The sequence below is a fragment of the Hoplias malabaricus genome, chromosome Y (genome assembly GCF_029633855.1).
Source record: "Hoplias malabaricus isolate fHopMal1 chromosome Y, fHopMal1.hap1, whole genome shotgun sequence".
In the NCBI taxonomy this organism is placed as follows: Eukaryota; Metazoa; Chordata; class Actinopteri; order Characiformes; family Erythrinidae; genus Hoplias; species Hoplias malabaricus.
This window is the reverse complement of record NC_089820.1, coordinates 26,067,466-26,083,626: the sequence shown is the minus strand read 5'-3', so window position 1 is coordinate 26,083,626 and position 16,161 is coordinate 26,067,466. Positions and strand designations below refer to the sequence as shown.

General features: G+C 43.1%; 1 protein-coding gene across 1 annotated transcript in view; it reads left to right on the top strand.

Annotated features, from left to right (window-relative positions):
- The window catches only part of LOC136677838 (sushi domain-containing protein 2-like), a 117,401-nt gene that overhangs the window by 78,574 nt on the left and 22,666 nt on the right, over positions 1–16,161 (top strand). The window contains exons 3-13 of the mRNA XM_066655504.1: positions 7,344–7,492; positions 7,691–7,858; positions 8,614–8,788; positions 8,947–9,148; positions 10,555–10,640; positions 10,840–11,108; positions 11,208–11,351; positions 11,619–11,777; positions 11,884–12,135; positions 13,842–14,120; positions 15,164–15,340. Coding sequence (XP_066511601.1) covers positions 7,344–7,492; positions 7,691–7,858; positions 8,614–8,788; positions 8,947–9,148; positions 10,555–10,640; positions 10,840–11,108; positions 11,208–11,351; positions 11,619–11,777; positions 11,884–12,135; positions 13,842–14,120; positions 15,164–15,340 — 2,060 coding nt within the window. The remainder of the gene's footprint in view (positions 1–7,343; positions 7,493–7,690; positions 7,859–8,613; positions 8,789–8,946; positions 9,149–10,554; positions 10,641–10,839; positions 11,109–11,207; positions 11,352–11,618; positions 11,778–11,883; positions 12,136–13,841; positions 14,121–15,163; positions 15,341–16,161) is intronic.

The following is a 16,161-nucleotide window of genomic DNA, read 5'->3' as shown; positions in this document are numbered from 1 at the left end:
CATTTATCTCACCCCTTCACATTTAACTCACCCCTTCACATTTAACTCACCCACTCACATTTTTCTCACCCCTTCACATATATCTCACACATTCACATTGATCTCACCCCATCCACATTTATCTCACACACTCACATTTATCTCACCCCATTCACATTTCTCACCCACTCACATTTATCTCAACCCTTCACATTTATCTCACCCCTTTACATTTAACTCACCCCTTCACATTTATCTCACCCACTCACATTTAACTCAGCCCTTCACATTTAACTCACTCACTCACATTTATCTCACCCCTTCACATTTATCTCACCAACCCTCATTTATCTCCCCCCATTCCCATTTATCTCACCCACTCACATTTATTTCACCCCTTCACATTTAACTCACCCATTCACATTTATTTCACCCCTTCACATTTATATCACCCCTTCACATTTAAGTCACCCATTCACATTTATTTCACCCCTTCACATTAAACTCACACACTCACATTTATCTCACCCACTCACATTTATCTCACCCACTCACATTTAACTCAGCCACTCACATTTATCTCACCAACTCACATTTATCTCACCCACTCACATTTAACTCACCAACTCACATTTAACTCAGTCCCTCACATTTATCTCACCCACTCACATTTAACTCACCCACTCACATTTATCTCACCCCTTCACATTTATCTCACCAACTCACATTTAACTCACCCACTCTCATTTATCTCACCCACTCACATTTATCTCACCAACTCACATTTATCTCAACCACCCACATTTAACTCACCCCTTCACATTAAACTCACACACTCACATTTATTTCACCCCTTCACATTTATTTCACCCCTTCACATTTATCTCACCCCTTCACATTTATCTCACCAACTCACATTTATCTCACCCCTTCACATTTATCTCACCAACTCACATTTAACTCACCCACTCACATTTATTTCACCCCTTCATATTTATCTCAGACTCACATTTATTTCACCCCTTCACATTTATCTCACCAACTCACATTTAACTCACCCACTCACATTTATCTCACCCATTCACATTTAACCCACCCATTCACATTAAACTCACACACTCACATTTATCTCACCCACTCACATTTAACTCACCCCTTAATATTTAACTCACCCCTTCACATTTATCTCACCCACTCACATTTATCTCACCAACTCACATTTATCTCACAAACTCACATTTAACTCACCCACTCACATTTATCTCACCCCTTCACATTTAACTCACCCATTCACATTTAACCCACCCATTCACATTAAACTCACACACTCACATTTATCTCACCCACTCACATTTATTTCACCCCTTCACATTTATCTCACCCACTCACATTTATCTCACCCCTTCAAATTTATCTCACCAACTCACATTTAACTCACCCACTCACATTTATTTCACCCCTTCACATTTATCTCTCCAACTCACATTTATTTCACCCCTTCACATTTATCTCACCAACTCACATTTAACTGAGCCACTCACATTTAACTCACCCACTCACATTTATCTCACCCCTTCAAATTTAACTCACCCATTCACATTTAACCCACCCATTCACATTAAACTCACACACTCACATTTATCTCACCCACTCAAATTTAACTCACCCCTTAATATTTATCTCAACCCTTCACATTGAACTCACCACTCACATTTATCTCACCCACTCACATTTAACTCACCCCTTCACATTTATCTCACCCACTCACATTTAACTCACCCCTTTACATTTATCTCACCAACCCTCATTTATCTCACCCACTCACATTTATCTCACCCACTCACATTTATCTCACCGTTTCACATTTAACTCACCCATTCACATTTAACTCACCCCTTCACATTTAACTCACCCATTCAAATTTATCTCACCAACTCACATTTAACTCAGCCACTCACATTTATCTCACCAACTCACATTTATTTCACCCCTTCACATTTATATCACTAACTCACATTTATCTCACCCCTTCACATTTAACTCACCCCTTCACACTTAATTCACCCACTCACATTAAACTCACAAACTCACATTTATCTCACCCCTTCACATTTATCTCACCCACTCACATTTATCTCACACTTTCACATTTATCTCACCCCTTCACATTTAATTCAGCCATTCACATTTAACTCACACCTTCACATATCTCACCAACTCTCATTTATCTCACCCCTTCACATTTAACTCACTCACTCACATTTATCTCACCAACCCTCATTTATCTCACCCCATTCCCATTCATCTCACCCACTCACATTTATTTCACCCCTTCACATTTAACTCACCAACTCACATTTATTTCACCCCTTCACATTTATCTCACCCACTCACATTTATCTCACCCACTCACATTTATCTCACCCACTCACATTCATCTCACCCACTCACATTTAACTCACCAACTCACATTTAACTCAGCCACTCACATTTATCTCACCCCTTCACATTTATCTCACCAACTCACATTTAACTCACCCCTTCACATTTATCTCACCAACTCACATTTATTTCACCCCTTCACATTTATCTCACCAACTCACATTTATCTCAACCACTCACATTTAACTCACCCCTTCACATTAAACTCACACACTCACATTTATCTCACCCACTCACATTTATCTCACCCACTCACATTTATCTCACCCACTCACATTTATTTCACACACTCACATTAATCTCACCCCTTCACATTTATCTCACCCCTTCACATTTAACTCACCCACTCACATTTAACCCACCCCTTCACATTTAACTCACCCATTCACATTTATTTCACCCCTTCACATTTAAGTCACCCATTCACATTTATTTCACCCCTTCACATTAAACTCACACACTCACATTTAACTCAGCCACTCACATTTATCTCACCAACTCACATTTATCTCACCCACTCACATTTATCTCACCCACTCACATTTATCTCACCCACTCACATTTAACTCATCCACTCACATTTATCTCACCCCTTCACATTTATCTCACCAACTCACATTTAACTCACCCACTCTCATTTATCTCACCCACTCACATTTATCTCACCCCTTCACATTTATCTCACCAACTCACATTTATCTCACCCACTCACATTTATCTCACCCACTCACATTTAACTCACCAACTCACATTTAACTCAGCCACTCACATTTATCTCACCCCTTCACATTTATCTCACCAACTCACATTTATTTCACCCCTTCACATTTATCTCAACAACTCACATTTATTTCACCCCTTCACATTTATCTCAACCACTCACATTTAACTCACCCCTTCACATTAAACTCACACACTCACATTTATCTCACCCACTCACATTTATTTCACCCCTTCACATTTATCTCACCAACTCACATTTATCTCACCAACTCACATTTAACTCACCCACTCACATTTATTTCACCCCTTCATATTTATCTCACAGACTCACATTTAACTCACCCCTTCACATTAAACTCACACACTCACATTTATCTCACCCCTTAATATTTAACTCACCCCTTCACATTTATCTCACCCACTCACATTTATCTCACCAACCCACATTTATCTCACCCCTTCACATTTATCTCACCCCTTCACATTTAACTCACCCACTCACATTAAACTCACACACTCACATTTATCTCACCCCTTCACATTTATCTCACCCCTTCACATTTATCTCACCCACTCACATTTATCTCACCCCTTCACATTTATCTCACCCTTTTACATTTATCTCAACCACTCACATTTATCTCACCCACTCTCATTTATCTCACCCCTTCACATTTAACTCACCCACTCACATTAAACTCACCCATTCACATTTAACTCACCCATTCACATTTATCTCACCAACTCACATTTATCTCACCTCTTCACATTTAACTCACACCTTCACAATTTTCTCACACCTTCACATTTATCTCACCCCATTCACATTTATCTCACACCTTCACATTTATCTCACCCCATTCACATTTATCTCACACACTCACATTTATCTCACCCCTTTACATTTATCTCACCCCTTCACGTTTAACTCACCCCTTAATATTTAACTCACCCCTTCACATTTATCTCACCCCTTCACATTTATCTCACCCCTTCACATTTATCTCACCCACTCACATTTATCTCACCCACTCACATTTATCTCACCCCTTTACATTTATCTCACCCATTCACATTTATCTCACACACTCACATTAATCTCACCCACTCACATTTATCTCACCCACTCACATTAATCTCACCCACTCACATTTATCTCACCCACTCACATTTATCTCACCCACTCACATTTATCTCACACACTCACATTTATCTCACCCCTTCACATTTATCTCACCCCTTCACATTTATCTCACCCCTTCACATTTATCTCACCCCTTTACATTTATCTCACCCACTCAAATTTATCCCGTCAACCCTCATTTATCTCACCAACTCACATTTATCTCACCTCTTCACATTTAATTCACACCTTCACATTTTTCTCACACCTTCACATTTATCTCACACACTCACATTTATCTCACCCCATTCACATTTATCTCACACACTCACATTTATCTCACCCCTTCACATTAAACTCACCCACTCACATTTATCTCACTCACTCACATTTAACTCACCCCTTCACATTTAACTCACCCACTCACATTTATCTCACCCCTTCACATTTAACTCACACACTCACATTTATCTCACCCCTTCACATTTATCTCACCCACTCACATTTATGTCACCCACTCACATTAATCTCACCCCTTCACATTTAACTCACCTACTCACATTTAACTCACCCCTTCACATTAAACTCTCACACTCACATTTATCTCACCCCTTCACATTTATCTCACCCACTCACATTTATCTCACCCACTCACATTTATCTAACCCCTTTACATTTATCTCACGCACTCACATTTATCTCATCAACCCTCATTTATCTCACCCATTCACATTTATCTCACACACTCACATTAATCTCACCCACTCACATTAAACTCACCCACTCACATTTATCTCACCCACTCACATTTATTTCACACACTCACATTTATCTCACCCCTTCACATTTATCTCACCCACTCACATTTATCTCACCCCTTTACATTTATCTCACCCACTCACATTTATCTCATCAACCCTCATTTATCTCACCCACTCACATTTATCTCACACACTCACAGTAATCTCACCCCTTCACATTTATCTCACCCACTCACATTAAACTCACCCACTCACATTTATCTCACCCACTCACATTTATTTCACATTTATCTCACATTAATCTCACCCCTTCACATTTATCTCACCCCTTCACATTTATCTCACCCCTTCACATTTAACTCACCCCTTCACATTAAACTCACACACTCACATTTATCTCACCCACTCACATTTAACTCACCCCTTAATATTTAACTCACCTCTTCACATTTATCTCACCCACTCACATTTAACTCACCCCTTTACATTTATCTCACCCACTCACATTTATCTCACCAACCCTCATTTATCTCACCCCTTCACATTTATCTCACCCCTTCACATTTAACTCACCCACTCACATTAAACTCACACACTCACATTTATCTCACCCCTTCACATTTATCTCACCCCTTCACATTAAACTCACACACTCACATTCAACCCACCCCTTCACATTTATCTCACCCTTTTACATTTATCTCAACCACTCACATTTATCTCACCCACTCTCATTTATCTCACCCCTTCACATTTAACTCACCCACTCACATTAAACTCACCCATTCACATTTAACTCACCCATTCACATTTATTTCACCCCTTCACATTTATCTCACCTCTTCACATTTAACTCACACCTTCACATTTTTTTCACACCTTCACATTTATCTCACACACTCACATTTATCTCACCCACTCACATTTATCTCACCCCTTCACATTTATCTCACCCACTCACATTTATCTCACCCACTCACATTTATTTCACCCCTTTACATTTATCTCACCCATTCACATTTATCTCACACACTCACATTAATCTCACCCACTCACATTTATCTCACCCACTCACATTTATCTCACCCACTCACATTTATCTCACCCACTCACATTTATTTCACCCACTCACATTTATTTCACCCACTCACATTTATCTCACCCACTGACATTTATCTCACCCCTTTACATTTATCTCACCCACTCACATTTATCTCATCAACCCTCATTTATCTCACCCACTCACATTTATCTCACCCATTCACATTTATCTCACACACTCACATTAATCTCACCCCTTCACATTTATCTCACCCACTCACATTTAACTCACCCACTCACATTAAACTCACCCACTCACATTTATCTCACCCACTCACATTTATTTCACCCACTCACATTTATCTCACACACTCACATTTATCTCACCCCTTCACATTTAACTCACCCCTTCACATTAAACTCACACACTCACATTTAACTCACCCCTTCACATTTATCTCACCCTTTTACATTTATCTCAACCACTCACATTTATCTCACCCACTCTCATTTATCTCACCCCTTCACATTTAACTCACCCACTCACATTAAACTCACCCATTCACATTTAACTCACCCATTCACATTTATTTCACCCCTTCACATTTATCTCACCTCTTCACATTTAACTCACACCTTCACATTTTTTTCACACCTTCACATTTATCTCACACACTCACATTTATCTCACCCACTCACATTTATCTCACCCCTTCACATTTATCTCACCCACTCACATTTATCTCACCCACTCACATTTATCTCACCCCTTTACATTTATCTCACCCATTCACATTTATCTCACACACTCACATTAATCTCACCCACTCACATTTATCTCACCCACTCACATTTATCTCACCCACTCACATTTATTTCACCCCTTCACATTTATCTCACCCACTGACATTTATCTCACCCCTTTACATTTATCTCACCCACTCACATTTATCTCATCAACCCTCATTTATCTCACCCACTCACATTTATCTCACCCATTCACATTTATCTCACACACTCACATTAATCTCACCCACTCACATTTATCTCACCCACTCACATTTATTTCACCCACTCACATTTATCTCACCCCTTCACATTTAACTCACCCCTTCACATTTATCTCACCCCTTCACATTTAACTCACCAATTCACATTTAACTCACCACTTCACATTTATCTCACCCACTCACATTTAACTTAAGATTTAAGTGTCAGATTGAGACGTCGGGGTATGTCAGAGCTAATGGTGTGTGTGTGTGTGTGTTTTGCAGGTTTAAGTCTCAGATTGAGACGTGGGGGTATGTTGAAGCTGATGGAGTGGGACACTGTGTTGCTCCGATGTTGTTTGAGACCGGCTTTGTTCCTTTTGAAGTCTCCGTTGACAAAGGACCCTACTCCAGATCCGGACGCTGGCTCTCAGGTGAGTGCAGGTGTTCAGGTGACTTTAAGGTGGCTTTAAGGTGGATTCAGTGTGGAACGAAGGTAGTTTCTGGTCTTAAACCCATCAGTTGGGACTGGATAGTACCTGGGATTGACTTGATTCACTGATTGATTAATTGATTGATTGCTGATTGATTGGTGAATGGAGTGATTGACGGAGTGATAAACTGATCGACAGTGCACCACAGTAAGCTGAGTGTGGGGCTGAAGTTGCTCCTGGTGAATGGGACTCAGTGGCAGTATTATGGAACGCCGGGAGTTGGAGGAATTCTGATGATGGTGTGGAATTCTTCACTGATAAACTCTGACAAAGTCAACGTGGAGCTGTGGGGCTACGATGAACCAGGTGAGCTCCGTTACGCTCAGGTAGAACTCACCTGAGGACCCTCTGCCTGCCCACACTGTAGCGTCATAGCACCGACCTAGCTACCAACTTGGACACCTTAGCACCCACATAGCAACTACATGGACATCATAGCAACCAACTGGAACACCTTAGCAACAACATATCAGCCACCTAGAACAACAGTTATTCAGCTTTATATTTAATTACATTTATTATAATGTAATCATTATTATTCATTCATTCATTCATTCATTATCTGTAACCCTTATCCAGTTCAGGGTCGCAGTGGGTCCAGAGCCTACCTGGAGTAATTGGGCACAAGGCGGGAATACACCCTGGATGGGGCGCCAGTCCTTCACAGGGCAACACACACACACATTCACTCACACCTATGGACACTTTTGAGTCCCCAATCCACCTACCAACGTGTGTTTTTGGACTGTGGGAGGAAACTGGAGCACCCGGAGGAAACCCATGCAGACACAGGGAGAGCACACCACACTCCTCACAGACAGTCACCGGGAGGAAACCCACGCAGACACAGGGAGAACACACCACACTCCTCACAGACAGTCACCCGGAGCGGGAATCAAACCCACAATCTCCAGGTCCCTGGAGCTGTGTGACTGCGACACTACCTGCTGCACCACCATGCCGCCCCATTATTATTATTATTATTATTATTATTATTATTATTGTTTCACTGAGGTCTCCAAAGCCTGTGCTCAGACTGTGACGGTATGTGTATGCCTCAGGGGAGCCGTACTCAGAGCACTGGAGCACGCAGTGGACGTATTTGTACACCGTGGGGAGAAATGTGACCAATAATGGAGCCTTCAGCTTCACGCCCAAGCGTTCTGAAAAACCCTGGTCCAACTGGCACATGGGCAGCATGAGGCTCAGCCCCAATACTGTGGCAGATGGACAGTGGTAAGAATGAGACCAGCAACTTTAAAGAGTCCGGTTCATCTTTGTATATTATGTCCTGTAAAACATGTTTAAAAACAAACACCCCCTCCATATACACACACACTGCAATAAAGCATCAGGGTGTGTGTGTGTGTGTGTGTGTGTGGGCGTGCACGCAGTAATGTGAACAGTGTGTGGAGTGGAGCTCATGCCCTGGCCTACCACTTGGAGGTAGAGTTTAGCCGAGACTCCATGGGCTGGGCTTTTGAGAACTGTGTTAAATGGGACAAAGAAGAGAAGAGAATTCCCAACTTTCTCCCGGAGCTGATGGACTGTCCCTGCACCCTCGCCCAGGCCCGAGCAGACACGGGCAGGTTTCACGTAAGTACTCCACCCAGCACCACCCAACACAACCTCAACACCGTCCATCTCCAACAAAACATAACCCGAAAACCAAAGAGACACCACCTAAACACCAAAGAAACACCACCTAAACACCATTCAAACACCAACTAATAACCACCCAAACACCAAAAAAACACCACCTAAAATCAAAGAAACATCACCCCACACCAACAAAATACCAACCAAATACCACCAAACAACTCAACAACAAAGAAACACCCAAATTTCACCCAACACCAACAAAACACTACCCTAATACCAGGATATATCCTAACAAAAACCAAAGAAACACCACCTAAACACTGTTTTGCACCACCCATAAACCACACAACACCACCTAACAGCAACAAAACACCACCCAAACATCAATGGAAAACCACCCAAAAACAACAATGTACCAACACCAAAGAAACACCACCCAAAAACACCAGCCAAACACCACCCAACACCAACAAACACCACCCAGACACCAGGCAACACTACATAACACTACCCAACAGCAACAACACACCACTCAGCACCAAAGAAACACCACCTAAACACCAAAGAAACAACACCCAAACACGACTCAACACCAACAAAACACCACTCAACACCCAAAAACCACACAGCACCAAAGAAACAACACCCAAACACGACTCAACACCAACAAAACACCACTCAACACCCAAAAACCACACACACCAACAAAACACAACCACACAACACCACCCAAGCACAATTTAACAGCAACAAACCCCAAAGAAACACCACCCAACACCAACAAAACACCACCAAAATTCAACACCAACATTCAAACAGTCAGCACCCAAATACCAACACCACCTATATCACACCGAAGCACCACCCATACACCACACAACACCACACAAAAGCAGTAAAACACCACCAAGGTATCACCTAACAACAATAAATCACAACATCACCCATACCACACAAAAACACTACCCAACACCACTTAAATAACACACTAACACCACCTATACCACCCAACACCAAAGAAACACCACCTGAACACCAACAAAACACCACCCATACACCACAACACCACCTAACAGCAACAAAACACTACCCAACACCAAAGAAACAACAACCAACACGAAAGAAACACCACCCAACACCCAAAAACACCACCAAAATAAAAATACCCAACACCAACAAATCAGCACCCAAATAACGCTAACACCACCTATACCACACCCAAACACCACCCAACAGCAACAAAACACCACCCAACACCAGCAAACAAACAATGCCAAATAACAACAAAACACCACCCAAAGACTACCCAGACCTGAGTGAAGAAGCAGTGAGCTGAGTGTTTTAAGGTTGCGTAGAGATGTGTGTAGCGCTCTTTGGTGTGTGTTTCGCTGTTTGTGCAGACGGATTATGGCTGTGACATCGAGAAGGGCAGCGTTTGTACTTATCACCCTGGAGCAGTCCACTGTGTCAGAGGAATACAGGCCAGGTACCAAACACACCCAACCTCACACAAACACCACACAACACCAAAAAAACACAATCATTCTCACCACCACAGAGCTGTCCACTGTGTAAGAGGAATACAGGCCAGGTAACAAACACCACCCAACCTTAGCCTGGTGGACGACCTGGGATTTGAGAGGAATGTGACAGTGTTTATTTGTTGTTGTGTAATTCCTGGACAGTCCTCAGTATGGCGCTGGTCAGCAGTGTTGCTATGACAGAACTGGGGCTCAGATTCTGACAGGAGATTCGATTGGGGGCAGTACTCCAGACAGAGGACACGACTGGGGCGCCCCCCCGTACCTGAGGCCCCCCCGAGTCCCGGGACTGTCTCACTGGAAATATGATGTCATCAGCTTCTACTATTGCTGCCTGTGGTCAGAGAACTGTCACTATTACTTCACCCACCGACCGTCCAGCGACTGCAGGACCTACCGCCCTCCACGAGCAGGTAAAAACCCCCTCCTCCCTCCCCCTTAGCAGGTACAGACTACTTTTATATCCTGTTTGTTTGTTTTGTGATGTAATTACAATGTTTTACGTCCTGCAGCCTCTGTGCTGGGTGACCCTCACTTCATGACATTTGATGGAGTGTCGTACACCTTCAATGGCAAAGGAGAGTACACTCTGCTGCACTCAGAGCACTTTAATCTGACCGTTCAGGGCCGGACAGCGCTGTTGACTGCTCGCAACGGTAAACACAGCCACAATGAATCACCTGCTTTTATTACCGTCTCCTTACACAGCGCTCTCTCTACGGACGTACACCACAGTCTTTATGTCCTTTAGCAGACCTCTGATGGCGTCTAACAGGCCAGCAGTGGCCATGTTTAAACAGCCGTACTACAGCAGCAGGCCACCAGGGGTCAGTGTAACACTCTCAGAGTGGACAAGAGCATCAGAGGAGATCCTGATCACTGCTTTAAACAACGCTTCAGTGCTCTTTAAACTCCTCTTTCAGGCTCGGCCATTATGGCGACGAGGCTCAGTTCGGTGGCGATGAAGGAAAAGGACTCTGATGTCATCGAGGTGCGTCTCTCTGATTGGCCGAATCACCTGCAGGTGTTGATGAACCAGGAAGAGCTCAGCTTTTCGGAGCAGAGCTGGATCGACCTGAAAGGTAAACACACCTTTAACACCCCCCCACCCCCACCCCCATGCCGCACTGTCAGAGTTTTGTGTGTGTTCTAGATATATTCTGATGTGCTGTTTCCTCTGTGTTCTAGGTGTGTTTGTGTTCTCCGCGGTTCCACAGAACGTGACTGTGATGTTCGCCTCTGGGGCAGGGCTGGAGTTCCGAGGTCAGGGTGAGGCCATGACCTTAACGGTTCTCCTGCCGCAGGACTTTTCTAACCAAACGGTGGGGCTTCTGGGTAAAATGAACGACCAGGCTGCGGATGACCTGACGGAACCCGACGGAACCGTCACCTGTAACGCTAACGCTAGTGCACAGGACATATACGCCTTCGCTGTGGCATGTGAGGACTTCCACTCTTTAATTTACTCTAAAAGGTCTGAAACGCCTTGCTGTGTCACAGGTCAGACTTTAGAGGGCAGTGTTTTGACACTGAGCTGTTTGTAACTAAGTTGCATTAGAAACAGACGGGTAGGACATGGGTAGACCTTCATCACTCTGCAAAATAACTACAATAAAGATACTAGAGCAGAAAGCAGACAGCGTTTAAACAAACATTGATTTCAGACACGACTCTGTGCCTCCCTCAGAACACTGCCTCAGTGGAGCTTTCCCCTTGTTTCAGACACAGCCTTAGATTTAAGTAAAAATGATTTGTGAAAGTGTTTTAGTGAAATTTATTACATTTTAAAAATGATTTACAGCTTTCATCAAACAAAATCTTCTTCCCGAAACTTAATATTTAGTTTTTTATTTATTTATTTTATTTAGTTAGTTAAAAATGACAAATATGTATATAATTGCAAGTTTTCATCTGAATTTTGTAAAAGTCATTTTGTTCTTCACAGGAAGAAGGTGCTGTTTAGTGAAAGCTGTAAATCATTTTTAATAAGATGTGATCAGCTTTGAAAAAACCCTCAGGTTTACAACTGTTTTATCTCAGTCCAGAGTCTGCTCTTCAATGCAGCACAGAACTTATCTCGGCCCACCTGAATCTCCCTGAATCTCCCTGAACCCCCCCACCCCCAAACCTCCCTGAACCACACAGCTCCACATTAAAAGATACAGTCGCTTCTTACTCACACACACTGCTCAACCTTAAAAGATACAGTCGCTTCTTACTCACACACACCACTCCACCGTAAAAGATAAAGTCGCTTCTTACTCACACACACCGCTCCACATTAAAAGCTACAGTCGCTTCTTACTCACACACACCGCTCCACCTTAAAAGATACAGTCGCTTCTTACTCACACACACCGCTCCACCGTAAAAGATACAGTCGCTTCTTACTCACACACACCGCTCCACCGTAAAAGATACAGTCGCTTCTTACTCACACACACCGCTCCACCGTAAAAGATACAGTCGCTTCTTACTCACACAGACCGCTCCACCGTAAAAGATACAGTCACTTCTTACTCACACACACCGCTCCACATTAAAAGATACAGTCGCTTCTTACTCACACACACCGCTCCACCTTAAAAGATACAGTCGCTTCTTACTCGCACACACCGCTCCACCTTTAAAGATACAGTCACTTCTTACTCACACACACCGCTCCACCTTAAAAGATACAGTCACTTCTTACTCACACACACCGCTGCACATTAAAAGATACAGTCGCTTCTTACTCACACACACCGCTCCACCTTAAAAACGCTGAGCTTCTGAATGTAAACTAACAGAGAGAACTGCATTAACTCACAATCATAGACATTCCCTTTATTGTGGTCTAGAACCACCTACTACAGCAGGAAAATAAATCTGACGGACACACAATAGGACCAGTGAAAAAAAACAGGCGTCTCCATATCTCCAACACACACACAGCATTTTATTCCCTCTCCTCCTCCACCGTCTACAGAGTCTCTATGGAGTAATGATGATGATGATGGAGGACAGAGAGTGTGTCTCACAGCGTCCTGCCTGGTTCCATTCACCACCATTGTCCACTGCTCTGACTCCCACTGAAACACTGTCCATCTCTGTGTTTACGGTTCACTCATTCTCTCTCATTCTCTCACTCTCTCTCTCTCTCTCAGGGGCGATCAGTAATGAATCCTCTCTCTTCACGTATGACTCTGAGTTCCTGCTGAAAGAATATTATTTTTCTCCGAAGCACGATCCCTCGTTTATTCCGATCTTCTCTGTGACCGAGGATCCGTCCGATCCGCTCCTGGGTCCGGCGTTGGAACTGTGTTCTGGAGAAGGATTCCATTTCTGTAAATACGACACACTTATCTCTCGGAGTCTAGAACTGGGGAACCAGACTCTGCTCTCCTACCGCAGGTACACCATCATCCAACAGGATCTAGAACCAGGTAAGAGTCAGAGAACCCTAATATAAATGATATAGAACTCAGTAAGTGTCATAAACATAATGTAAAATATCTAGAACCTAGCTTCTGAGAAAAATAATTAATAGAACCGATGTATGAAATTATTGGCTGGTGGCTAGGGCATTGCTAGGTAGGTGCTATGGTATCTTTTGGTTGCTAAGGTGTTGCAGTGTGGTTGCTGTGGTACCCCACATGATTGCTATGGTATTTGCTGCAGTATCTGGTCTGGCTGCAGAGTGTTGCTTGTTGGCTGCAACATTATCCCAGGAGGCTTTCAGGATGTTGCTAGGAGATTGCTGTGGTATTCCATGTGATTGCTAGGAGGAGCAGAAACATTTAGCCGTACAAGGTTTGATCTCGCTGAGATAGTAGTGTGCTATAGAGTGGGCACTATTTAGTGTTAGTGCTAGACTCAAAGTGAATTCAGACATTTCCACTGTCCAACGCATATTGGGAGCCATTTTTGGACACAGCCAGTGCCCTCGAACAATCCCACAATACACCACATTAAGTACTGTAGAACCCATGCACCCTAGCGCTGAGCACATACCCATAATGCACTGCGCTGATTGGTAAACCTGCCTTAGGTCACATCAGAAATCTTTCAGTACCCTCCTGAACTCAGCGCCCTATTCCTGTGCACTATGTAGTGAGTAAGGAGCCGGTCAGAACACAGCTGTAAATTGTTGTTGTTAGGGAATTATTTTACAGTTTTCCAGTAAAATTTTTGAAATTAATGAAATCTTTCCTTCTGGATTTCTACAGACTCGTGTACACAGACTGTGTGTTTATTGTTTTCTGATAAATATCTGACAAATACAATCAGCACTCATCAAGGTTTACACACCACAGTTTAGTCCCTACTCAGAACCACGAGAGAACCGCCACTAAAACAGAACCCAGGACCAGGACCTGATTTACCTGGTGGAGAAGCAGAACAGACCAGCAGAGTCCACATGATGTGTGGTGGTGTATGAACACTGAGATGGTGTGTGTGTGTGTGTGTGTGTGTGTGTGTGGTGTAGTGGTGTCGTGCGGTTGGCTGGCTACACCAAATCAGGGGCAGAAGGAGGGGACGCTGTATCTGACTGGGTCGAATGTGAACTTCTCCTGTAATCACGGTTACCGTCTCCACGGCGCAGAACAGCGGGTGTGTCTCAGCAATGGGAGGTGGAGCGGAGAACAGACGCACTGCATCCAAGGTAACCACACAACACCCTCCTCCACCCACAACACCCTCCTTTAACCACCACAATACTCTCCTCCACCTACATAACACCAACATCCACCTACATCACCCTCCTTTAACAAACAAAGCCCATGTAGGGCTTTATATGTTAATAACAGAGTTTTGTAATCATTGCAGAATTTACAGGCAGCCAATGGATTGATGATAGAACAGGGCTGATGTGTTCAAATTCTCTAGTTTTAATGAGGACCCCGGCTGCAGTGTTTTGAACAAGTTGAAGTTCTGCTGGTGCGTCCTGATAGTAGTGTGTTACAATAGTGAAGTCTTGAAGTAATAAAGGCATGTACTAATGTGTCTGCTCCTGCAGGGATAAAGCATTTCTAATCGTGGCATTTACAAATTGATAACGTTCCCTTAAGTAAGATTTGAACCATAATAGGGCTGTCCCTGTGATTCCAACCATGTTTTCTACCTTTCTAGGATAATATTGTGATCTATCGTATTGAAAGCTGTGCTGAGGTCAAGAAGCACCAGCAGAGATACGTGGCCTTGATCAGAGGCAAGAAGAAGATCGTTTGGGATCTTGACTAGAGCTGTCTCAGTGCTATGATGTGGCCTGAATCCAGATTGGAATTTTTCATATATATGATTCTTATGTAGATATGAACTAAGTTGTTGGGCCACAGTTTTTCTAAGATCTGGACAAAAATGGCAGATTTGAAATAGGCCTGTAATTAGACAGTGTACTAGCATCAAGGTTTGGTTTCTTGATCATAGGTTTAATAACTGCTAGTTTAAAAGCTTTGGGTACATGGCCCAGGCTAAGCGATGAGT